The sequence below is a fragment of the Colletotrichum paranaense genome, assembly GCF_030867605.1.
Source record: "Colletotrichum paranaense strain IMI 384185 chromosome Unknown Scaffold_2.1, whole genome shotgun sequence".
In the NCBI taxonomy this organism is placed as follows: Eukaryota; Fungi; Ascomycota; class Sordariomycetes; order Glomerellales; family Glomerellaceae; genus Colletotrichum; species Colletotrichum paranaense.
The window spans coordinates 2,703,184-2,726,450 of NW_026848960.1; the positions used below are offsets into that span (position 1 = coordinate 2,703,184).

Here is a 23,267-nt window from a genome sequence, read left to right on the forward strand (position 1 = left end):
ATCACTCTTTGCGCAAGCCTCTTGGTTTCGTTCGTCCTTTGAGTCCGTCTACCTCATTCACAGCGACCCCTCTTGAGGCAGGTCTTCAATGACGCTCTCCACCAGGTCAATGAGCTCGTCAATGTCTGGCCTCTCAGTAGGCTCGACATTGAGACATTTCCTCACGACATCGCGAATGGGCTCGCTGATCTTGACTTCTCCGGCTCCCGCACCGGCGTCCGCCGTGGCGGCCGCTTTGCCCTTCATGCCGCCGCTGGTTCCCGTGCGCTTGATGCCCTCGTCGGGGAAGCGCCAGTCGCCGCCGAGGACGCACATGCTGAGGGAGCCGCCCGTCTCGTCGGAGCGCGCCTCAAAGGGAGACTTGCCGACGAGGCAGGCGTAGAGGGTGCAGCCCATGGACCAGATGTCGACTTTTGTGTCGATGACGGTCCCCGTGCGGACGTCGAAGAGTTCAGGGGCGCGGTAGGGCATCGTGCTGTGCTCGGCGGCCGTGTCCTGGACGGCGATGGCGAGGGAGTGGGACGTTATCGGGATCGGGGAGGGGGCGATGGAGCCCAGGTCCATTAGGATTGGGTTTGAGCCCGAGTCGTCAATCATGATGTTGCCTGTTTTTGGTCGCAATGTTAGTCTTGGGCGTCTGTCTTTCTGAAGAGCAAACGAGGGCGATTAGGGATTAGGGAGCAACGAACCTGGCTTGATATCCCGATGCGCGTACGACTTTACGTCCCCGGACCCGGGCGTCTCGCCCTCCATCAGCGGCCTCTGCTGCTCGTTCTCGTCCTCTTCGTCTGCGCCCGCGGCGGCCGCCATACTGGAGACGCGCTTCCCGCCCTTGTTCTTCTTCCCGCTCTTCTTGCGCTTCGGCCCGGCGCCCTGGTCGTCTTCGTCGCCGTTGCCCATCTCCATCCTCTCCATTGCGGCGGGCTGTGACGAGGATTGCCCGCCACCGCCGGTGTAGTGATGCATCTCCCTGAGCGCCTTGCACACCCCGAGAAACAAGAGCATGAGCCTGCGCTCGGGGAAGGCAGTGTGGTTTACGAGGTTGGCGTTGATGAGGTCCTGGAGGTTGCCGCGGCGGTAGTAGGGGAGGAGGACGTAGACCGTCTTGGAGCCGGGCTCGCCGCCGCGCTCGGTGGCAATGGCGTGGTCGACACCGTGGATGATGCCCGGGCTGCGGGCGAAGAGGCGGTAGGCGTCGACCTCCTTCATGGCCTGGGCGACCGACTCTGCGCCAAAGGGGCATCGGATCTTTTTGAGGGCGAATTCTTCAGCGGTTTGGGTGTCTTGGACGAGGTAGACGTAGGAGAAGCCGCCCTGTGTGTTTTCTCAATGATTAGTACATGTTCCAATTCGTCAAGCGTGGAAAAGAGGAGAGCGCGAAGGAAGCTTACCTCGCCCAGCAGGCGGAGGATCTTGAAGCTCCGACTGTTGATCTTGAGTGTCGGCGAGCCGGGGAAGCAGTTGAGGCAGTTGCCAAAGGAATAGAGCACGTCGAGGAATATTTGCGCCATCTTGAAGGGCGGGTGTGTATTGATTGCGTAAAGACGACTGGGGGGTTCAACCCGGCACGATACGGTAGTCTAGGGAATTGTCGTCGAGTTCGCGTATGGTAGACGTTGAAGCGCTGGTGTTGCAGACCAAAGAGATTCCGTAGTCGTCCGTTCTTGGTCGGCGTATTGGTGATCAGACACTTTGAGAAGAGAAAGCGTATTCTCTACCCGGAATTGGAGGTCCGTGACGAATGAGGTCGGGAGAAAAGTGTCGTTAAGCAAGTCTCGCGATTGAACTACGCGGACAACAATTGAAATGACAAAAAGAGGCCCAACGGGGTCGAATGCTGTAAGATCGTGGGATATTGCGTTGGCGCGCGATTGAAGAAACAAGAATCAGGACAGCTAATAGCTTGCCCGCTTACTTGCTGCTATGCTGTGTGCTGTGCCACTGCTTGCTTGCTTTCCCCCCGGTAACCAAAGTGGGCAGGAAACTGACGGGTTGACGGGGACGCTGACGCAGGTCCGTAGTGCTGCGGTACGGTCCACGTCCCAGTAGTGCGCTTCCTAGGATCCGCTTTCGGGGAACGCGGGACTCGGGAGGGCCGTTGTAGAGTCTGCAATCGAGTATATAGATGTTCTAGTGTATAGTCGCCGGGAAAGAATGCGATTATTCTGTGCTTGCCGCAAGCAATTGTTAAGGACGAGATCACTATTCTCAATGGGAAATTAAAGGGAAAAAATATGACGAAAACTTTGACATGATCTGAGGCGACTTCTTCAAGGGGATAGACACATCAGACCAACAACGGAGTATGTACCTCACCAGACGTGCCTGGCACCCATTACCCAGCTCTGGGCTGCGCCCTGCTGAGGATTTGAGGTACGAATCCCCCGTCGTGCGCAAAGGCCGTGAAACGTCACCAGGGACCCTCTGAGGTGGAGAAACGTGGAAGGGCACACACTGGAGAGTGGCATTGAACACCAGAGGCCCCCGGCCGGCAGCGACGGGAAGACCCTTGTCGTCTGAATGCAGCCCGTCCTCTAGGAACATTTGATGATATTGACTTCTCGACCGAAGAGCTTCACAGCCCACGAGAATCTCCCGTCGATTCAGGGGTGTCTGCAATGGATTCATTATTCATGTTTTGAAGGTCTACTACTATTAGTATTATAGAAACCTCTCGGGGTGAACTGAATGTCAACAAAGCAAGCCAATGACCTCATGCCACCATCCCCTGCTGTCGGTTGACTTCAACATGCGAAACCAACTCCGCGAAACACAATTCTCATCGAGCTGTGGTATCATCGCTACAAATGCTGTCACGAACGAAAAACTTCCATCGCTCTAGCCGCCCTTGAATCCTACACAAAATGGGATATACCGCACTCTGACATTGAAAGACCGGCCAAGACAAGCACACCAGAGTGGCCAGGCCCTTCTTTTCAACCCAAAACAACGCTTGCTGTCGAGATTCAAAGTCCATCCGCCTAGAATGCATCTTCGAATGGACAATCGACGCTTTCGTGTCCATCTCTCTCACATAGGGCACACCACTTGGAGACGTCGACAATTCCGCTCTCCTTTCCAGCCACAGGGCCGGAATCCATCGGATTTGGGAAGATCTTGACGGTCGGCGGAGGAGCAAGCGGCTTAGACTTGATTGGCGATAGAGGAGCCGGTTTGTCTTCTGCGGGGATGGGCTTCAGTTCCTCCTTGATGGCCTTGCCGGCATCGCCGTTGGTCTTGCCACCCTCGTTGCCAAACATATTGGTGCAAGTAAGGATATCGTGTCCGCCAGTCTCGCAAATTTCGCACCAAAGAGTACTATTATCCGTGACTGACGAGTAGGCGTCACTTTCGGGCATCGTGTCCAGTGTACGAACACGCTTGTGCGTCGTCGTGGGAGACTGGGGCTCGCTGTTGCGCATCAAGATGACGGTATCTCGAGAATCGCGCAATGAAGAACGCTGCGCACCGCCGTTGGTCAGAGGTCCGGTAAGCTGAGTCGTGACGCTTCCCCTACGAAGTCTCTCCACTTCCCGCTCGAGCTCCTCCTCGCGACGGCTCTTGTCTTTCACGACATCATTGAGCTCTGCCAACTCGAGCTCCAGCCTTTCACGAGCCACTGCGTTCTCGCGTACGGAGGGGTCCTCAGCTTTGTCGGCACCAGGAACAGAATCGCGACTGAGAGAGTGGATGATCGCCTTAAGACCCCGAATCTCATCTTCCTTCTGCTCCAATTCCTTGGAAATGGAGCCACGGTCTCCGTTGCTTGGACCTGTGGTGCCGTTCGTTCCGGCTGATGCCTTTTCGCGCTCCCTACGCAGCTCAGTTCGTGTACGCTCGACTTCACCACGGAGGAATTCGACCTCCCCTCTTGCTTCCGCTTCACCGCGTCGTGCGTCCTCGAGACCCTCTTCGAGCTCTTGAACCAACTCCTCAAGCTGCTTCAACTGACGAGCGACCGAATCTACGTCATCCGTCCGCGATTCGAGCTCACGCATTTCCATCATCAACTCATCGATGCGCTTTTCGTATACTCGTTCGGTTTCGGAACTAGCCATTTCGAGGGTGTCGATGGTGCTTCGGAAGTCGGCTCGGTGTGCGTCGAACTCGGCAGTGAGCATCGCAATCTTCTCATTCTTTTCTCTGACCAATGCGCGAAGTTGCATCGAGTCCTTATCGTCGAGACTCTTGCGATTGGGTGCTGACAGATCCGAACTCTCCATAAGAGTCTGAAGCTCGGTCAAACTGCTCTCCATCTCTGCCAACGTAGATGCTTGATCCCTCAACTGCCTTTCACGGTCGTCCAGTTGTGCTCTAAGCCGGTCAACCTCGTCGTCGTTCTGAGCTCGTGACGCGGCCCTTGAGCCGGCTCCAGCCCGCGACGGTACTCTGAACTTGGAGCTGTAGGAAGATACCGAATTGGTGCTCCCATTGGTCTGTGTTCGCTGCAGAGTGGCTGGTGGCTGGGGCATCGGCTCTTCGTCAAACATTGACGTTTGGCCAAGGGCAGAGGCACTGCGCGGACCAACACTTGGCTTCCTATCTAATCGTGAACCTTTGCTCGGGTCTCCAGCCGTTCCACGAACGCTCTGCGCGAAGCGATTCGGGGCAGGAGAGCTGTATTTGGAAGGCACCTTTCCGGGTGTCGCCAGTGATGGTCTCGGTCCTGGGGTCATCTGTAATTTTCGTACAGGCGACTCCGGGCGTACAGAGGGCCTGCTCATCGACTTCTTCAGTTGAGGACTGACTGATCGGCCGGGGGCAATGCCAGGGCCAACAGATTTGCTGAATAGCGGCACTGACGGCGTCGGAGGTGTGTTCGTGGAGTTCTGCGTGCCGACCTTGAGACCGCCCATGGTGCTGGCAGTGGGAGTGTGAGGAAACGAGCTGGAAGACGAGCCAGGAGGAGAGTCTCGTCTCACGGCTTTGTTGAGAGGGAGAAAGATGCCTGCGCCAGGAAGAGTCGTAGTAAAGTAGGAAACACTAGATGCAGTCAGGCGCGAATGTTATTGACAAACTGGTTGGGCGCAAACTTACCCTTCCACTTCGCCCGAGTTCTTGCCCCGCTGAGAGAACTCGGGATGCAGCTCGACACCAGCAAAAGTGCCCTTCTTTCCATCCACCGAACCAATAAAACGGACAGTGCCTAACATGTTGCCGGGGACTTCAACGACATCGCCGAGAACGAAATCGGTCCCGGCCCTACCGGGCGTGGCGGGTGGCATTTTGCGATCGGGCGACTCGGCTAGCACGCTGTTGTAGGCATAGGACTCGCTTACATCGGGGATGGAGGCGAGAGACTTGGGGGTAAGAGCAGCCAAGGAGGATTTGCGCGGAAGCGATTGATGGGAGGGCGTAAGTCGCGAATGTGTGTTGTAGAGGGAATTAAGACTGGGAGAGGAAGCGGTTGTGGAGGAGGCGAAGTTGCTAGTGAAGCTGGTAGCTTTGCGAAGAGTTCGCGGCGGGTGGGCGAGACTTCTATGGGTCGGCGCGTATGCGGCGGTCGCTGTTGTTGTGGTGACGGACATGATGAACAGTCAGGTCGGGTCGATTTGGGTGTTTAAGGCCAGACAGGTCCAGAATATTATTGGGCGCGGGTGCTCGCATACAGGGTGCCGGCCAGTAATGCGACAGCTAGATTGCGCGCCGGATGGCAGCTTTACTGGCCTTGGCTCACTACTAGGCGGCGCGGGTAAGACCAGGTTCCAGGTTGTGGTGGTGGTGTTGATTCCCGAACGCCCCACTCGTCGCCCGCAAGGTAAGGTATCTTGGGGCCAACGTCAACTAAGGTTGCTTGCCTTAGTCGCAATTGCAGCCGAGCAGCGAATGAGAGGCGCGAGGCAGGCCGTGTTGGGCGATAGAACGGGAGGGTTAATTCGTAAATATCTGACAGCCTTAGGTGGGAAAGGCAAGCGCAAAGACGTGGCGGACAGGACAAATTCCGGTCGATTGGGCGGTAGGCGGTAAACTGGCAGATAGACAGGCGGACGCTATACCGAAAGAGCGCTAAGAGCTAAAGAACCGTGAGGTGTGATCGTCTCGGGGCCTTGGGCGTGTCTTTGACGTGGAGAATGATTTGTCTCTAACAGTCGTTGCGAGTTCGTCTTTCAATGAGCCTGACAGATCATCTGACAGCTCCGAACAGCTTGACCAGCGCCGACTGATACCAAGGGTTCCGTATGAGTCGCAGGGAGAGCGAAAGAGAGAGAGAGAGAGAGGCCCGGGCAAAGATACCAGGGCAGTCGGCAACGACGGCGACGATGAGAAGATGAAGGACAAAAGAAGCCCGACGCAAGCAAAAGAGTTAAAGTGGTCGCCAGACGAGGGGCTTTTTGTGACGCTCTGAGCCTCCTTTCCCCTTGTGAGCCCTTGTGAGAGAGCACGGCCGTCCTGACTCCTTGGGATGGGGTCTCAGACGTTGACCACTTTTTGGTTCAGCTCTTTAGGTAAGGATCCGTAGACCAGCGAGATGCAGGGGTGATGGATGTCAAGGGGAGCGGGAAATGGGTTGGTGATCCGTCAGTTGGAGTAGCGTTACCCTTGCGGTGGGATCAGGTACCGTGACGGAGGCGTGTGTGGTCGTTGGAAGGTGGTATTCTCGGGCGAGTACTCAATACTCTGTCTGTAATTGAAGTGAGGACTGAAGTGAGGACTGAAGAGAGGTAGGAGTCGCAAATTCGCAAATGAGGTGGGATGGCGGGATGGTGGGATGGTGGGATGCAAAGAATGACAAGAGCAAGACACATACGCCGTGGCACACGGGCTGAGAAGAAAGAGGCGAGACAGACGGAAGACGAATGATTGGGAAGGAGAGAGCTATATCTGAGTTGGGACGAGACAAAACGAGCAAGACTCAACTGTGTCTGCGTCTGCGTTGGTCTTCTTGGTTTTGGTCTCGTCAGGTCGGGCACATTCCACAGCTGTCTCTTTGTATCGCGGAGCAACAGCTCAGCTACTTGTTTACGTGGATCCCGATTCAGTCCTTCGCTGGACTGGACAGGCAGCTTCGTCTACCTTACCTTACTAGGTCTTGAAGCTTCATGAGGTGACGAGGTACCTAAAGGTAGGGGATCGAGTAGATGCCCGCCTGCAATTGGGCCATCAGCCTGCATTGCTCCTTCATCTTCCCCATCACACATCGTAGCGCGGCCGCAGATCTCACAAAAAAAAGACCCTGGAACGTCGAGAAGGCACAAAAGGAGGCTCGTCAGTGGCCCCAGCTGCTCCCCATTCCCCTCGCGGTTGCCATGACGCTGTCGTAGCTTTGCATCGTCCGAACCGGTGGCTGCTTAACGCTGCATGCAGACAGCGGAGGTGTATGTAGACGCCCAGCCCAGTCCAGCAGGGGCAGTTTGACCGCCTACATGCACCTCAACGTGTTCGACGTCTGAGGAGTATCCGTACAGAACCTGTCTCTTCCTCACGCCGCCGTTGCTCGTTGCCATGCAGCGGGTGGTTCACCAGCAGAGCTACTCACACCATGGGTGGGAAAATCTGCCTCCTCTCATCTTGATGGTGTGCTTCATCAAAATTTCTGCAGTCGCACATGGGCCCTATCATCTCTGGAAAACAATTACTATCCAATGTATCAATGCAACTTACACTGTGACTGGCGTAGCATCAGAGCAGTTATTGCGAGCAACCACTCACAGTCCAATATCGCCAGGCAATCTTAAGTTTGGCTCGATGCACCAGTTCGTTCCGTCTGCGCCTCCCAAATTTAGACAGACACCGGTCGAATTCTGATGGATTTGGAGGGTCACATAATTACCACAACAAATGTTACCTCATCAGTACCCCCTCATCCCGGCAGCCCGCCCATGAAAACCTACTGTGTATTCATCCTCAACGGTCGAACCGACTCCAAGAAAGCCAGGGAATGAGTCGTGTCGTAGTACCGAGCATTGCGGCATTGCTACTCCGGACTGTCCTCGGCTCTCAAAAGAGAAAGAGGCTCCTCCAGGTTATCCGTTGAAAGAAGATGGATCCTCCCTGCAGCCCGTCACGCGGCTGCATGATGCGAATCAGCACCAGTTAGGAAAGGACAGCGTCGCATCAGATCCGCCAAACGGCGCTGCTGACTACAGAATAGGCACAGAGTACTCCGTACGGAGCACAAGAAGTTGAGAGAGCCCGCATTCCGGCTCGTCGCCGTGCTGCTCGTATCAAACCCCTGCATCAAGCTCAAGTAAACAATACTGATCCGAGTCAGAACGGCGCAAGTCATGTTCAGCTTGTTCGTAACCCAATGCATATTCCCATTCGATATTATCCATCTGAGAGCACTCCACGGATAATCAATCCACATGCTTTCAAGACCCGATGAACCGGATGAGCCGTACTAGGACCGCCTGGTCGGTCGAGAAATGGGTACCCGACAACTTACAGTACAAGCCGAAGATGAAAGACGGGTCCCGGGGTCTAGTGTCAAAGCTTCTGGAAACAAGCCTCCGAATCGGGTGCGGATAGCTGGGCTTGACCAGTGTCACAGGGTGCCACCGGTTCAGTGCGTTTACGCGCTAATTTCTTAAAGCTCGACGCCGGAGCCTGGAAGTTCCCCAGCGCCCAAGGGCATCCATCATCGGATGAAAATTACCTGGGTTCGCGAATCTATCACCTTGACCCCTTGGGCCATCGTGCACTGCAGACGGTGGGGTTAAAACGGCATTTCACGTACTAACCTGAGAAGCAATTCGATCCTCTTCTTTGTATCTTGTCATAACTCTATCGCTGGTGTTATGCTGCTAAGCTGGCTGCACCCATGCAGGCTTGTTGCTCGCGGAAGAAGCCCCGCCCCTTTATTTCTCTGGTCGAGTCTCCCACCTCCCGAGTCAATTAGACGCGAATGCTGTACTCCAGGCTCCGTACGGAGTACATATGCCGCGTCTTGACGCGTGCCTTTAGTCCAACTCATGTCATACGACATGAGGCTACCCTACCCTACTCAATATCGATGGCTTAAGAGTGTCCCTGGCTATCCATCCTCTCGCTGGTCTGTGCTGAGTAGGAGTTCCTCCACAGGGAACCTGACGGCACGTCGCCTGTTACTCATTGCGATGTTGATGCTGTCTCCGAATCCATACTTGAGCGTACATTGTGTGTCCCTGTCGGGCACTTTCGCGATCCCGCCCGTACTGCTGGGACTTTTCTTTGCTTTTCTGCTGGAACCATGCTTGTTGTTTAGCTTGGCGAATCGTGGCTTCTCTCGATTATGTCATCCCTTCCTATCGGTCTGGTACCGTCGTTGAACACCATTGCCTCACGGTGCAGCCGCCTAAGACGCTGTTCTTCGGCCGAGTGCTCTCGTGTCCGAGGGACTTGCTCGACTGCTTGCAGCGCTTCCGCGTCGTCATCAACGTCTGCATTGCACAATGTGGACTGCAAGGCAATGGTGAATCCGGCCAAGTTGGTGTCTGGGTTGAGGTCGAAACTCGTCTTGGCGGCGAGGTTGCAGGCGAGGATCGCCTTTGCGCCTTGGGTAGTGTGTGCGATCCTCGTGACAATGTCGACGATGCGGTTATTCTTGTGCTCCATGTAGTATATGAAGTTTTCCTGCCTTTCGGCTTCGGTGTCTCCCCAGTGTTGTTTGGCCAACCACTTTTCCACGAACTTGGCCTTGACCAACATGTCGGCACCGTACTTGGTGATGAGCTCGAGTACGAACATGAGGCAGAACCTCTCAGCCATATCGCGAAGGTAGTATTCGTCCCAGTATTTGTCGTCGAGTTTCGTTTGCTCCGTATCGTCGAGACTTAGTTCAAGGGATCTGACGAGGGCAGAGTACGCTCTCCATGTGTGCAACTTCGACAGGCCCTCTGCGAAGTCTAAAAGTCAGTCAGCTCGTCCGTCTCGTAAGAAAGGTTCCCTTGCCTACCATTAGTCTGCCCAGTAAGCGTTGCCAGGGCACGAAGGTTCTTCATACGAGTATCGTAGTCCGGTCGCGTGATGCCGTAGAGGAGCTGTCGCACCGTACCGCTGTCGTTTACAGCACGGTCGCAAAGTATTTTGATGGCAACATCTCGAATGGAGAAGTTGGGGTGGCATAGCAGCTTGTCGAGAGTATCAAGACCAAGCGCGTCTTCGGTTTCTTGTGTAATGTACTGCGTCTTTGGCGGAGTGACTTTTACTTCGTTATCGTCGCGAATGTACGTCAGCATCTGGGTCATCATAGTGACCAGGCCAAACGTAGCGGCCCCAATGCCAACAAGGATGATGCGCTCATCGCGGATAAATGACATGAGAGTCATCTTTTTTGATGCTGAAAAACGGCCCTATGAAGCATGGTCGCCTATCGATACATAAGCATTGAGCTTTCGCGTGTGGGAAACTCTCAAGGCACACAGCTGTACGGAGTATGTAGCTTGTAACGATGGATGCTTGGAGCTCAAGCCAAAGCATCCATGGGTTCTGCCTTGCGCCACCGCCTAGTCAATCCCCACCATCCCGATAAGATAAGCCAACCGTCCCGCTCAAAAAATTTGGGCAAGTGCGAGGACTGATTTGCTTTTTGATGGAGTTTGCTCGTACCTCAGCGACAACAACGCCGAGTATCATTTACGCCCGACAAAATGGCCGGCTCGCAACTCAAGCGGCTCAAAGCCTCCCTGAGGGAGCAGGGAATCACTGGTCCTCAGAAGTCTAAGAAGCAGAAACGCCAATTCGCGCAGGACGAAAAGGCCAAGACTGACAAGCGTCTTCAAAGAGGTGCTGCGCTGGGACAAATCAGAGAACAATTCAACCCCTTTGACCTGAAGCACAACCCACGAGGACCCAAATTCGATGTTACAACCAACAGGCCTCAGACTGGAGCCGCAGCGAGAGGAGTCAATGGCCGTCCTACCGAGGCCAAGTCTCTGGGCGAGCAGAGGGTAAGACTACATTACCGCTCCTACGCAGCACTTTGCGATGCTAATAAATCTGATAGCGCCGAGAGACACTTCTCGTCGAGATGCAGAAGCGCAACAAAGTCGGCGGTATTCTTGATCGTCGATTCGGTGAAAACGACCCCTCCTTGGCCGAGGAAGACAAAATGCTCGAACGTTTCGCCCGCGAAAAGCAGAGGTCACACAAGAAGACATCGCTATTCGATCTCGAGGAAGCCGAACCACTGGGCGAATTGACACACATGGGTCAGGCTCTCAACTTTGAGCACCATCCGGATATGGCCGACGATTTCGACGAGGACGACCTTGGCTCAGACGACGACAGCGACTCCTCCCTTTCCGCGAAGAAAAAGCTCAAGCGCCTGCGCGAAGCTGGTTTCGGTGAAGACGAAGAGGGAGCGGTTGACGAGCCGGACAGGAAAAAGTCCAAGAAGGAGGTCATGGAAGAAGTCATTGCGAAATCGAAGATGCATAAGTACGAGCGGCAGATTGCCAAGGACGAGGATGAGGACCTGCGAATGCAATTGGACAAGGAGCTGCCAAACCTCCACGCTCTCCTCATGGCTCATGGAAAATCGGATGCGCAGAATAAGGATGAGGGTGGCAAGTTGATTGCTGGAGTTGACAAGGCAACTTTCGATAAGGAATTCGATTTGCGCCTGAAGAAGCTCGTTCAGGACCGCCGTGCAGCCCCAACAGAGCGCACAAAGACCGACGAGGAGTTGGTAGAGGAGGAATCCAAGAGGCTGAAGGAGCTCGAAGAGAAGCGCTTAAAGAGAATGAACGGCGAAACTGTCTCTTCCGACGAAGAAAGCGAGGAGGATGAAGAGATGGAGGACCAACCTGCCGAAGATCCTGCTTTCCAGTGGCTTCCTGAGGAGGAGGAAGAGGATTTCGGTCTCGGAAAGGGCATCAAGACCAAGACCCGCCCGACGGCGACAGAGCTCGGCTTTGACGATGAAGACGACTTCCTCATTGAGGACGATTTGATTGCCAGCGGTTCGGACCTGGAGCCTATCGAGAGCGAAGAGGAAGAATCGGAGGAAGAGGAGGAATATCAAGGCGACGATTCCGAAGACGAGGAATTCACCAAAGGTCTGCTCAACGAGGAGGAAGCGAAGAGCTCTGTGTTTGCAAACCCTGGTGGACAAGGAGGCGCGGAACTCGACAGCTCTGAGCTGCCTTACACTTTCCCATGTCCGCAGAGCTACGATGAACTCTCGGCGCTGGCACAGAAGTACCCTAGCGATAAGCTGCCTACCATCGTGCAGCGTATCCGAGCTTTGTACCACCCGAAGCTGAACAGCGCGAACAAGGAGAAGCTCGGCAAGTTTGCTCAGGCGCTTGTGGACATGATCGGTCACGGCCCACGGACCAACAGCAGCCCATCTTTCCAAGTGCTGGAGAGTTTGGTACGACACATCCACTCCCTCGCTAAGATGTTCCCCGTCGACATTGCCAACCAGTACCGTTCCCATCTTGAGGAGATCAGCCAACAACGCCCTCTCGCAGTGCATGTTGGCGACCTGACACTACTGACTGCTATCGGATCGACATTCCCTACATCAGATCACTTCCACCAGGTCGCAACTCCTGCTATGCTTACCATCGGGCGCTATCTCGGTGGTAAGATCCCTCAAACACTCAGCGACTATGCCACTGGTATTTACCTTTCGACCTTGGCAGTCCAGTATCAGCAGTTCTCGAAGCGCTACGTTCCAGAGGTCATGAGTTTCTCTCTCAACACCCTGTGTGCTTTGGCTCCCTCAGCAATCTCGAAGCTTTCTGGCAACTTCCCTCTTCATGAGCCTGCAGCGGATATTCGCGTCGCAAACGCGCGGAAGACGGAGCTCCGACAGCTCTCGCCGGCTGACTGTGCCAAGTTAGAGGTGAGCGGTGCGGAAGCTGAATCCAAGAAAATTGCCCTGTTGAGCACAACTCTTCAGCTTTTGGGTGCTGCTGCAGACACCTGGACTGGAAAGTCTGCTTTCAATGAGACGTTCCAGCCAGCACTTGACATTGTGGCTCACCTGAGCAGCAAGTCAAGCCGCTCGAAGTTCCCTGAGGCTCTTGGTGGACAGCTCGCCAAGTCCAAGCTCAAGATGGAGCGCATGCTCAAGATTGCCCAGCTCTCAAAACGGCCGCTTGAGCTGCACCACCACCGCCCGCTTGCCATCAAGACATTTATCCCCAAGTTCGAGGACTCGTACGACCCAAACAAGCACTACGACCCGGATCGCGAGCGTGCGGAGATGGCCAAGTTGAAGAAGGAGCACAAGAAGGAGCGCAAGGGTGCCATGAGAGAACTGAGAAAGGATGCCCAGTTCATGGCCCGCGAGAACCTGCGTGCGAAGAAGGCCAAGGACGAGGCGTACGAGAAGAAGTACAAGAGGCTCGTGGCGGAGATCCAGAACGAGGAGGGCAGGGAGGCGAATGCGTACGAGAGGGAGAAGGACGGCAGAAAGAGGGCCAGGAACCGGTAGACGGTTTGCGCTTCGGTCTTTTGTGTTACGGTATGAAAAAGTTGACGGGTGCTTTTCGGCATAGTTTATTCCCTTTTTTTGTATTCAATACCAGTAGAGGTAGAGGGGTGGAGAGCTCAGTCGTGGCTTCATATACATGATTAGGCAAAGGGCCATTAATCAAAATTCCACACCCAAATGGACCAGTCGGCAGACGGAGTGCCATTATAAAGCCCGGAGACACCAGCGTTCATGGTTTTGTAATACGGATGTGTGAGGTGCTTCGAAGTCGTCCATATGAAGTGCATTTGTACAGTGTAACTAGCTAAATTTCCACCATCCATTGACTGCCTGGCCTGCCAGCTGACGTCGGTCCCACTCCAAGGTACCCCAGAACGTGCATCAACAAGCTCTTTCGACATCCCTCAACTTCAACATTGCGATGAAGGCGAACTGCCACCATTATCACAGATGTTCGTCTAAGAGGCCGCCCCGGTATAACGACTCAAGATCTCTCCAGCTGTTCATCAGCCGTGAATTCCCCAGCTCAGAAGATCTGGATTCAACGTACCAACACTGCGCCTCATAACACTGAAGAACCACCTACCGAGTCCACGCTTACACGGCCTCACTCACACCATTAAACAAACCCAATACCCAAGAACGCGAAAGCCTTGCGTTCAAAAATCAACCCCACACCTATACAAAACTTTCAGGTGGACAGGCCCTAGGGCAAATCCGCCACCATCCAGCAAGCCATGGCAGCCTCCGACGATGAAGACGACTACATGAACATGACCTTTGACGAACCAGCCGCCTCCACCAAAGCAAAATCCCAACCAGAAACTTCATTGCAGCGCCGCCAGCGCCTCAAACGCGAAGGCGAGATCCGCGGCCGGCCCAAGTCCAAGGAGGAGCTCGCCGCCGAGGAGGAAGCGGCGCGCGAAAAGGCGCTCTCGCGGTCCCTCCTCGAGACCGCGGCCGCCAAGAAGAGCAAGGGGTTCGCGATGATGGCCAAGATGGGCTTCAAGGCGGGCAGTGCGCTAGGTGCAGGTGCCGGGGCGACAGGCGGCTCTGGTGCTGGCAACGATGCCAGGACGGAGCCGATTGCCGTCGAGGTCAAGGCGGACCGGGGCGGTATCGGGATGGAGAGCGAGAGGAAGCGCAAGTTGAGGGAGGCGGCGGAGAGGATCGAGGAGGAGGTGAGGGAGGGGAAGAGGGTAAGGGTCGATCCGTTGGAGTATCGGGACCGGGTGAGGATGGAGAGGGAGGCGGCGAGGGTGCAGGCGCAGGTGTTTGCGGCGCAGCGGGTTTCGGAGAGGATGGCGGAGGAGAAGGAGGGCGAGGAGGTGGCCGAGTCGCTGGTTGTCGAAGGGGCAGCGGAGGACGGCACCAGTCATCACGACGAGGGAGACGGCAAGAAGGACAAGACAACGACGAAAAAGACGCGAGCGGCCGGCGCGGCGTCGAGACCGCTCAAGTCGATCAACGTCCTTTGGAGGGGTCTCGCCCGCCACCGCGAGGAAAAGGAGCGGGACCGCAGGATGAGGTATGATCTGGAGCAGAGCCTGTCGCGGCTGCCGACGTACGAGGACGACGATGAGGACGCCGACGACCGCACGGCACTGGGCAAGAAGCAGGTTGTCTACGTCACCGCGGAGGACCTGGACGAGGAGGATCCCGAGCTTGACGAGTTCAACGAGCTGGAAGACGCTGAGAAGCTGCGGCGGCTGGTGGAGTATCTGAGGAGGGAGCATCGGTACTGTTTCTGGTGCAAGTACACGTATCCGGACGATGAGTTGGAGGGGTGTCCTGGTGTTACGGAAGAGGATCACGACTAAGTGGGAATGGAATTTTGCTTGCATGGTATCATAGTATTGAGTGTCATTATAGTGTACAATATCTACATCTTGATATTACAGAGAGGACTTGTGGCGTCTAGCCCCTGCCTTTGCGTGCCAATATATCGTACACGCCCATCTCCTTGGCCACCATCGACACCTGGCCCTTGGCCAGCTCACCAGCTTCTTGCATGTACGCCGTCTGCAAGTAAGACGAGTACTCCTCGCCACGCTGCTTGAGCGACATCTCGTCAAGAGTCAGAGTTCCTCCAATGGACTTCTGTCGGGTTTCGACGTGCGAGTCAATCTTGCGCTTAATGAGGCGAAGCTTCTGTCGCGCCTGCGTTGTCTCCCAGGCAAGACTTGTAGTCTCCATCATCATCTCGAGGGCCAACACCTCGGGCGGAGTGAAGTCGAAGACAGCCTTAAAAGCCTGGAGGGCAACGACGATGCCGATCTTGTCCTTTAGTCGGCGGAATGTGTGGAGGATCTTCCTCGCAATTTGCCCGTCGAGACCGTCTGGTTTGAACACAGACGCGAAGCGAACCATTTCTGCAAAAGTCTCGCGTGTAATTCTGGTTTCGTTGACAAGCTCATCGCCTGCGATATTGTGCAGACGATTGGCACCAAGCATCTTCCACAATGCCATGAATGTGTAGGGATCAGGTTTGACCTGACGGTCATACACGAGAGTCTGGTACAGCTGGCGTGCCTCAGAGATGTTGCCGTTCTGTGAGTGGGACTCCAGCAACTGGTTCATCATGAAGGCGTCCGGGCTGATTTCTGCTTCTCTGAAAGCGTCCCATAACTTCGCTAAGTCGGCATGAAGACTTCGAAGGCGATAATTCTCCGCAAGTAGGGAAAACGTTTCGAGCGTGGCCTTGGGCATGGCAGCTGTATGAGATTTCACAGACACTTCGACTGTACGAACCGGCCCTTCCATGGTTGAAAGTCGACGACGATTCTCGACGAACTCCACGCGAGCATCGATCATTTGCCATGCCAACTTGTCCGCCTTCTCCAAATTGTCGGCGCCACCTGACCTTTGCCAGGCACCAATAAGCCCATTCACCTGAATGCTGGCCGCTTCGATGCCCTTAAAGCGCATGAATTCGAAGACGCTATGCGCTCCATCGAGGTCTCCAGCACCGATAAGTCGTTTCAGCCATTTTCCGAAGAAGAATTTGTTGCCGATTTGAGAAGGCAATCGGTCTCGTCCACTCAGCTCGACCGTACTAGAGCTCATCATATCGACGAAGGCTTGCAAAGCGTATTCCGTTTGTCCAGTCGTTAGGAAGAAAGAGATCACCTGGTCGTAGTCCTCGAGCCCCATTGAAGAGCCAAGAAGGTCCCTCATTCGACGGTATGCGTCCCAGGCCTTTATCCTTGGCTCCGCGTTCGGATTTGTTGCACAACTCCTAATGTACGGCAACAGAATGCGTGGATCGAGTTGGCGCTCGAGCAGCTTGTTCACCGCGCGTTCTCCCTGCACAAGATCACCTTGTTGGCAGAACATGCGCACTCCAAGCTCCCAAAACTCCTTGAAGGTATCTGCGCCACTGTCGCCGAGGGTGGACATACATCGCTTCCAGTTATCGATGGCCTTGGCCTCCCATCCGTCCACAAACATGGCTTCGACTGTGACAAGCTGTTGCGAAGGGCTCAAAGCAACCTTCGCCTCGCTCATGTCTCTTGCTAGCAGCGAAAGATATGTGAGACGGCTTGGGTTTTTCGCATCGTCAAGTGACAGAATGTCCCACAGAAGGTTCCAAACGTCTTGAGGAACATGCGCCCAAGCCTTGGCTAGAGATTGCCTCGCCGCGCCGTACGTCTTCCACACCGTCTGGGCAGTCTTTGCCGTAACATCCTCACCTCGTCGCATCTCTTTAGTCGTTCGGGAGAGGAGCGTGTTCAATCGTACTATCCGTTTTCGCTGGTTGAAGCTCCACACTTTCTCAGGGATCTGCGGAATTGGGGGTTGCTTCTTTCGTTGTGAGGGGTCCACGCGAGCAGTCGCCTGTATGACGCCCAGTGTTGCCGCGTGGTTCTTGTAATCGAATTGGCTGACATCGAATCCTCTTGCCTCGAATTGGCTTTCTAAGTCTTTGATGTATGCGTTCAAGCTCTCCAATGTGTCTTCGGGGTTCCTGGCATTCCCGAGCTTGTCTTCGAAATCTTTCGCAATCGAGTCGACATCGTTGATTCCCAAAGCACCCAAGCCGCCCTCATTCTGGAAACGAGAGAGCGTGCGCCGCATATCAGCCGCAAAAGTCTGGTTCAGCTCCTTCTTCAGATCGTCTACGCCACCCATAGATTCTCTGAAAGCATCCTCGTCCCCCAGCCGCTCAATCTGGCCGGATTCACCCTTCTCGAAGAACTTTATAACAGGCTCGTCGGTTCTTTTTTGCATCAGTTCCTTGAGAAGGTCGGCGGCTGCTCTGCTCGGATCGGCATCGGTTTGGGTGGAGGGCGTCGGAGAAGATTTGCGCTGTGCGTTCTGAGCACCTGGTCGAGGCTTGACTCCTAGTTGAGCAATACGGGAGCTATGTCGAATCGCCCATGGCGGCGGGGCAGAAGAGCCCAAAGTTGACTGGCATGATTGGCAAATGAATGTGTTTCGACATGCTATGTCACGAAAAAAAGTTCTATGAGACATAAGGAGAGGCGAAGTTGGTCAACATAAAGATAAAGGAGAAAGCGAAGAAAATGGGCGCTTCAAGCAGAGAGGAAGCTCATGGCACGTAGAGAAACGGGTCAGATTTTTTGATGGACCCTGAACCTAGGTGCACCTGCATCTGCGCGTCGCGAATCATTAAGAGCTTATCTTATCAGAGACATTTAGATCACTTTACCGCCTACCACTTGTAACAGATTCAGCGGTCATATCCCGGCAGAAAAAGATAATTTTCTAGATCCCACCTTCGTCTACTCTTTTTTTTCTGGCCGCGGATATCACCAGCACCCAAACGACCCACGGCAAAAATGGCGTCCGCTCCCGAGTACCTGCGGTTCACAGGACACAGGTCCTTTGCGCAGCGACTAATCATATCAACTCTGACTGGTCGGCCAGTCCACATCTCTAAGATTCGCAGCTCGTCGCCGACACACCCCGGTCTTGCGCCCCACGAGATTTCATTCCTCCGACTACTGGAAGCCGTCACCAATGGTAGCTCTATGCAAATTTCGTACACCGGTACGACCATCACGTACCACCCCGGTCTGATCACTGGAACGATGGCTGGCTTTGGCGCATCCGACGGCGACGTCATCGAGCACAACCTACCCGCAAACAACAACCGCGGCGTCACCTACTTCCTCCTCCCAATCTGCCTCCTCGCTCCATTCTCGAAGGCGCATGTCAACATCCGATTCACTGGCCCGGGTGTCATCACATCTGCGACTGAGACTGGCGATATCTCTGTCGACTCCTTCCGCACAGCCATCCTACCACTCTTTGGGCTCTTCGGTATCCCGCCTGCGCGAATTGAGCTGAGAGTGCTGTCGCGATCCTGCCCTGGAAAGAATGGTAGAGGTGGCGGTGGTGTCGTTGAGCTCCGGTTCGCAAGCCAGGTCCGACTCCCGAAAACGTTGCACCTAAACCGCAATCCCGGCAAGATAAGGAGGATACGAGGAGTCGCATACTGTACGGGAGTCTCAGCGTCCAACAACAGCAGAATGATTCACTCGGCAAGAGAGGTCCTGAATGCTCTCGTTTCAGACATTCATATCGCAGCGCAGTACGATACAGCACCTCTTATCACGGCGGCCGACAAGTCAAAGACACGAACGGGCATTGGCTTCGGTCTCAGTTTGGTGGCTGAGTCGAGCTCTGTAGGTGTTCTCTACTCGGCAGATGTAGTAGCGCCACCTGTGGGCGGCGTAGTGCCTGAAGATATTGGCAAAAATTGTGCCTATCAACTGCTGGAAACCATTGCGCAAGGTGGATGTGTCAGCAAAGCATCAGCCAGCACCGTCATGACGTTGATGGCTATGGGATCTGAAGACGTAGGAAGATTGAGGATAGGAAGAGATGTCATCGGAACAGAAGAGATGGTTGGGCTCGCCAGGGACTTGCGGACATTCGGCGCGAGTAGTTGGGGTTTAAGGGACGTTGAAGACGACGAGTCGAACGATATACTTGTTTCGGTCAAGGGAAGCGGTGTTGGTAATGTTGGTCGCAAAATTGCTTAAGATACCAGAATGCGATCATGATACCATCTAGACTACCTCTGATTCCTCTGGTTGCGTTCTAGCTGCGGTATCCTCCTCATTGCGGACAGTCTCGTCAATGTCGCGGTATAACCCAGGGTTTGAAGCGAGTGACCTGCCGCTCCCCAGTAATCAGTGGTAGCGTGTCTAATAGTGTGAGATATGTGGAACTCCCCCAAATCGCCGTTTCCTGAACTGAAGACATCGAATAAATGCATCCCACTGGCTGCATTCGAGGACGAGCGTCGTCTTGAGGATCTCCTTCGTGAAGGTTCCTGGCCATGTTCAGCTTCGCCGTTAGGCCTCAGAGACTGGAGCTCCACACTGTCTGCGCCTTCCATGTCCAGTCCAGGTGCATCTCTCAAAACGCCCCGCTCTTCGGCGTCGTGATCTTGGGTCGAAAGACCGATCGTCTCTTCTAGTGCCGGGGGCAGGCGGAAAAGCAATGGCCTTACAATAGGCCGTAGCTTCTCTCGCTCGGCATGGACAGCCAGCATGAGACATTGCACAGCCAGTATTATACAGTCGAGAGCTAGAAAAGCCAGCCTCGAGGTTGGTGGTTTCTGCCCGATGAAGTCGACGATGACGCCGCCGTGAAGATAGCCACGCGCAGCTTCGCCAGCTACAGGTAGGGATGCAAATATATGTAGCAAGATACATAGCAAGTTCGGGACAAACACTGATATGACTTGTGACCGGGCTGCCGCCATAGTCAATGGGTAGTCGTCAGGCTTGGGTGTAAGCCAGTGGTGTTGTCCATAGACGCGAACTGCAAAGCGGAAGATGGAGCACCTGAATAATAGTCAGAACATGAGATGACGAAGCATAAGAAGGGGAGAGTGGCATACTCCATGTAGTATAATGTGCATAGCTCTGCGTAGACTATGGAGTCGAGATTCCGCAGTAATTGGGTCAAGAAGTCGAACTTCTTTGCCAGGCCGGGATTGATCTTTCGATGTTTCCGCCGTCGCCTTCTTCTAGAACCTCTAGCTTCTGCATCATCGGCGCGGTTTAAAGGCTCTGGATCCCCTCTGCCATCCTCCTGGTCGTTCCCGAAAGGGATTGATCGGCCTGGCAGGGTCTCTGGCGCGGCATCATCGACCATAGCTCGTTGGCCTCATTGGTGTCGGCGGGGATTCCTGCAGCGTGGCGACAAGTGCGATGCTTCACATACTCCAGCAGATTGGCAAATGACGGCTAGGGAAAGTGGAGTTGGCTGTCAAGATAAAAGCACGAATGAAGGTATTCCCGACCGTTGGGACCGTGATGCGAACAGATGTGGATAAAAGCCGACCGAAGCCAGCTGCAGGGATACCAAGTGTGACGCCACAGCTTGAGGAATGGAAGGCAGGCACGCAGGCAAGCTGTCCAGGACTCGACGCGGTAAGCTCAGGAGCTAGATCCACTGGCGCGGGCACCTGCTGATATCGGAACAGGAGAATCTTTGATACGAGTACCCCTCCATCCATCCCGCGCAAGGGTCCACACTCCCCTCCGATTCGACATTCGCAGCGGCCAAATTTCTGCCAGGAGTTCCCGCCTAATTTACAAGTGCCCCTCTGACTCAACGAGCCGAACATCGACATCTCGACGTGCAAGCCACCTATCCAGACAACAACGCACGAAATCATGGCGACGGCAAGCAACGGTCCTTCTGGGGACCTTACATCCCAGATCCTTTTGGCTTTGTCCCAGAAGGATCCCATCCTGTCTGCCGAGCACTTCCCAGAGTTCCACTTCACGGACGTCAAGGCCGCACTAGACCGCCTCGCTAGTCGTTCCATGGTCACATACGAGTCAATTGACCGGGAGGAAGCCGTCCTTGAGGCCGAGGGCAAGCAAATTGCTGAGCACGGCAGCCACGAAGCTCGTGTCTTTGAGGCGGTCCGGAAAGCCTTGGAGGGGTTGACGGTTCAAGAGCTTGAGGCTGCTGTGGGAGACAAGAATGTGACGAAGGTCGGCCAAGGCAAGGCCTTTAAGGAGAAGTGGATCAAGAAGGGTGGCGACGGCAAGCTCATTGCGACTGTAAGTTTGTCTGCCCCAAATGTCACCACTACATGCTAATACCGTGTGCGCAGGCCGACTCGATTCAAGATGTTACTCAGGCTCAGCTTAAGCAGATCCTGGAGACAAAGACCCACGAGCCCAAGATCATCACCGACTTGAAGAAGCGCAAACTCATCAAGACCCAGAAGGTCATCGCATACAAGATCCAGAAGGGACCTGAGTTCGCATTGGAAATCAAGAAGGAGGAGACGGACTTGACGGCTGACATGATTGCGTCTGGCTCATGGAAGACTGCCAACTTCAAGCCGTACAACTTCAAGGCTCTTGGATCCGACCAGAACTCTGGCGCGCTTCACCCCCTCAACAAGGTCCGCCACGAGTTCCGTCAAATCTTCTTCGAGATGGGCTTTGAGGAGATGCCGACCGACAAATTCGTCGAGTCTGGATTCTGGAACTTCGATGCCCTTTTCGTGCCCCAACAACATCCCGCGAGAGATCTCCAGGATACTTTCTACATCTCGGATCCCAAGGTTGCGGACAAGCCTGGTCCCGAGTCGGAAGACGACAAGAAGGATTACAAGACGTACTGGGACAACGTCAAGGAGGTCCACCAGGATGGCAAGTTTGGCTCAATCGGCTACCGTTACCCCTGGGCTGCGGACGAGGCTCAGAGGCTTGTTCTCCGCACGCACACGACAGCCATCTCCACGGCAGTACTTCATCAGTTGGCTTCCAGAAAGGGACCGGACGGCAGACCTCCTCCGGCCCGTTACTTCTCCATCGACAGAGTCTTCCGTAACGAGAGTGTCGACGCTACGCATCTGGCTGAGTTCCACCAGGTCGAGGGTGTCATTGCGGATTACGGACTTACACTGGGAGGCTTGATGGAGTTCATGGAGATCTTCTTCAACAAGATGGGTATCACAGACATCAAGTTCAAGCCGGCGTACAACCCGTACACGGAGCCGAGTATGGAGATTTTCAGCTTCCACAAGGGCTTGAACAAGCTCGTCGAAATCGGTAACAGCGGTATGTTCAGACCGGAAATGCTCGAGGCAATGGGTCTGCCCAAGGATTTGAGAGTATACGGTTGGGGTTTGAGCCTGGAGAGACCGACTATGATCAAGTACGGCATCTCCAACATTCGTGAGCTGTTGGGACACAAGGTGGATTTGAACTTCATTGAGAGAAACCCAGCAGTAAGACTTGACAAAAACTAGAGGATTCGGCATGGGAAAGTAGAAAAAGGGACACGACTTACATGAGATGGGCTTGGGCTGGCATATGTTGGCGAATGGAATACCAATCACGTTTTGAAAGGTCGTACTGTCACGCTGTCAACCATGAGGTTACCAGGGTGTTAGGACTCAGGTCTGTCCCATCGACGATCGTGAGATTCAGCTGCCCCACGGCTACCCTTCCGCAGGTGGACGATTTAAATGAGCTGTCAACGTCTGGCAAGGGTCGGCAGGTGATCCTCATGATAGATTTTGACATCCCATATCGGTGTCATTGGTGTCATCGGCGCCAGGACCGATTCGGCCGCCTCCGAGTCGTTCAGCGGCATTTGCTCGGACTGTAGTTGAGGCATTGGCCAATGGTTGAGATGAAAAATTGACGACTCCCCGGCACTGAGTGCTAAAGGCGGGGCAAATGCCAGATGTAGCGGGGTTGGTTAGGCCAAACGTCAGATCGCATCCCAAACGGTAAGAAGCTCGGGCCCTCATTCAGGACGAAAAGGTGCGTGCAATCCGACTCTGGCACAGGGTGTAAGACTCACTGAGCACCGTCGCGCCTCAGTGAGAGTAGACGACAGACGGGATGCCACCCGGCAGACGGGCAGGAGCGAACGAGCGAGCGAGCGA

At 54.6% G+C, this 23,267-nt stretch overlaps 9 protein-coding genes across 9 annotated transcripts; 4 read left to right on the forward strand and 5 right to left on the reverse strand.

Moving 5' to 3' along the window:
- Nucleotides 1–57: 57 nt before the first annotated feature.
- On the reverse strand, nt 58–1,511 carry CPAR01_02811 (uncharacterized protein; the record flags this gene model as incomplete). The annotated part of the gene is made up of 3 exons (XM_060487098.1): nt 58–605; nt 690–1,314; nt 1,392–1,511. 3 exons carry the CDS (start codon nt 1,509–1,511, stop codon nt 58–60), a joined length of 1,293 nt encoding a protein of 430 aa, XP_060354426.1.
- A 1,470-nt stretch (nt 1,512–2,981) lies between these two features.
- On the reverse strand, nt 2,982–5,528 carry CPAR01_02812 (CAP-Gly domain-containing protein; the record flags this gene model as incomplete). The annotated part of the gene is made up of 2 exons (XM_060487099.1): nt 2,982–4,983; nt 5,038–5,528. The coding sequence occupies 2 exons, from the start codon at nt 5,526–5,528 to the stop codon at nt 2,982–2,984; spliced, it is 2,493 nt and encodes an 830-aa protein (XP_060354427.1).
- Nucleotides 5,529–9,180: 3,652 nt separating this feature from the next.
- Nucleotides 9,181–10,247, reverse strand: CPAR01_02813 (uncharacterized protein; the record flags this gene model as incomplete). Its single annotated transcript, XM_060487100.1, has 2 exons — nt 9,181–9,824; nt 9,875–10,247. 2 exons carry the CDS (start codon nt 10,245–10,247, stop codon nt 9,181–9,183), a joined length of 1,017 nt encoding a protein of 338 aa, XP_060354428.1.
- Nucleotides 10,248–10,568: 321 nt separating this feature from the next.
- Nucleotides 10,569–13,366, forward strand: CPAR01_02814 (Nop14-like family protein; the record flags this gene model as incomplete). Its single annotated transcript, XM_060487101.1, has 2 exons — nt 10,569–10,868; nt 10,925–13,366. 2 exons carry the CDS (start codon nt 10,569–10,571, stop codon nt 13,364–13,366), a joined length of 2,742 nt encoding a protein of 913 aa, XP_060354429.1.
- A 737-nt stretch (nt 13,367–14,103) lies between these two features.
- CPAR01_02815 (G-patch domain-containing protein) lies at nt 14,104–15,186 on the forward strand (the record flags this gene model as incomplete). The annotated part of the gene is made up of 1 exon (XM_060487102.1): nt 14,104–15,186. The coding sequence occupies one exon, from the start codon at nt 14,104–14,106 to the stop codon at nt 15,184–15,186; it is 1,083 nt and encodes a 360-aa protein (XP_060354430.1).
- Nucleotides 15,187–15,283: 97 nt separating this feature from the next.
- On the reverse strand, nt 15,284–17,842 carry CPAR01_02816 (pentatricopeptide repeat domain-containing protein; the record flags this gene model as incomplete). The annotated part of the gene is made up of 1 exon (XM_060487103.1): nt 15,284–17,842. One exon carries the CDS (start codon nt 17,840–17,842, stop codon nt 15,284–15,286), a length of 2,559 nt encoding a protein of 852 aa, XP_060354431.1.
- Nucleotides 17,843–18,168: 326 nt separating this feature from the next.
- Nucleotides 18,169–19,377, forward strand: CPAR01_02817 (18S rRNA biogenesis protein RCL1; the record flags this gene model as incomplete). Its single annotated transcript, XM_060487104.1, has 1 exon — nt 18,169–19,377. One exon carries the CDS (start codon nt 18,169–18,171, stop codon nt 19,375–19,377), a length of 1,209 nt encoding a protein of 402 aa, XP_060354432.1.
- A 27-nt stretch (nt 19,378–19,404) lies between these two features.
- Nucleotides 19,405–20,500, reverse strand: CPAR01_02818 (uncharacterized protein; the record flags this gene model as incomplete). Its single annotated transcript, XM_060487105.1, has 3 exons — nt 19,405–19,510; nt 19,567–20,187; nt 20,244–20,500. The coding sequence occupies 3 exons, from the start codon at nt 20,498–20,500 to the stop codon at nt 19,405–19,407; spliced, it is 984 nt and encodes a 327-aa protein (XP_060354433.1).
- A 524-nt stretch (nt 20,501–21,024) lies between these two features.
- Nucleotides 21,025–22,622, forward strand: CPAR01_02819 (tRNA synthetase class II core domain-containing protein; the record flags this gene model as incomplete). The annotated part of the gene is made up of 2 exons (XM_060487106.1): nt 21,025–21,420; nt 21,474–22,622. The coding sequence occupies 2 exons, from the start codon at nt 21,025–21,027 to the stop codon at nt 22,620–22,622; spliced, it is 1,545 nt and encodes a 514-aa protein (XP_060354434.1).
- Nucleotides 22,623–23,267: the final 645 nt, after the last annotated feature.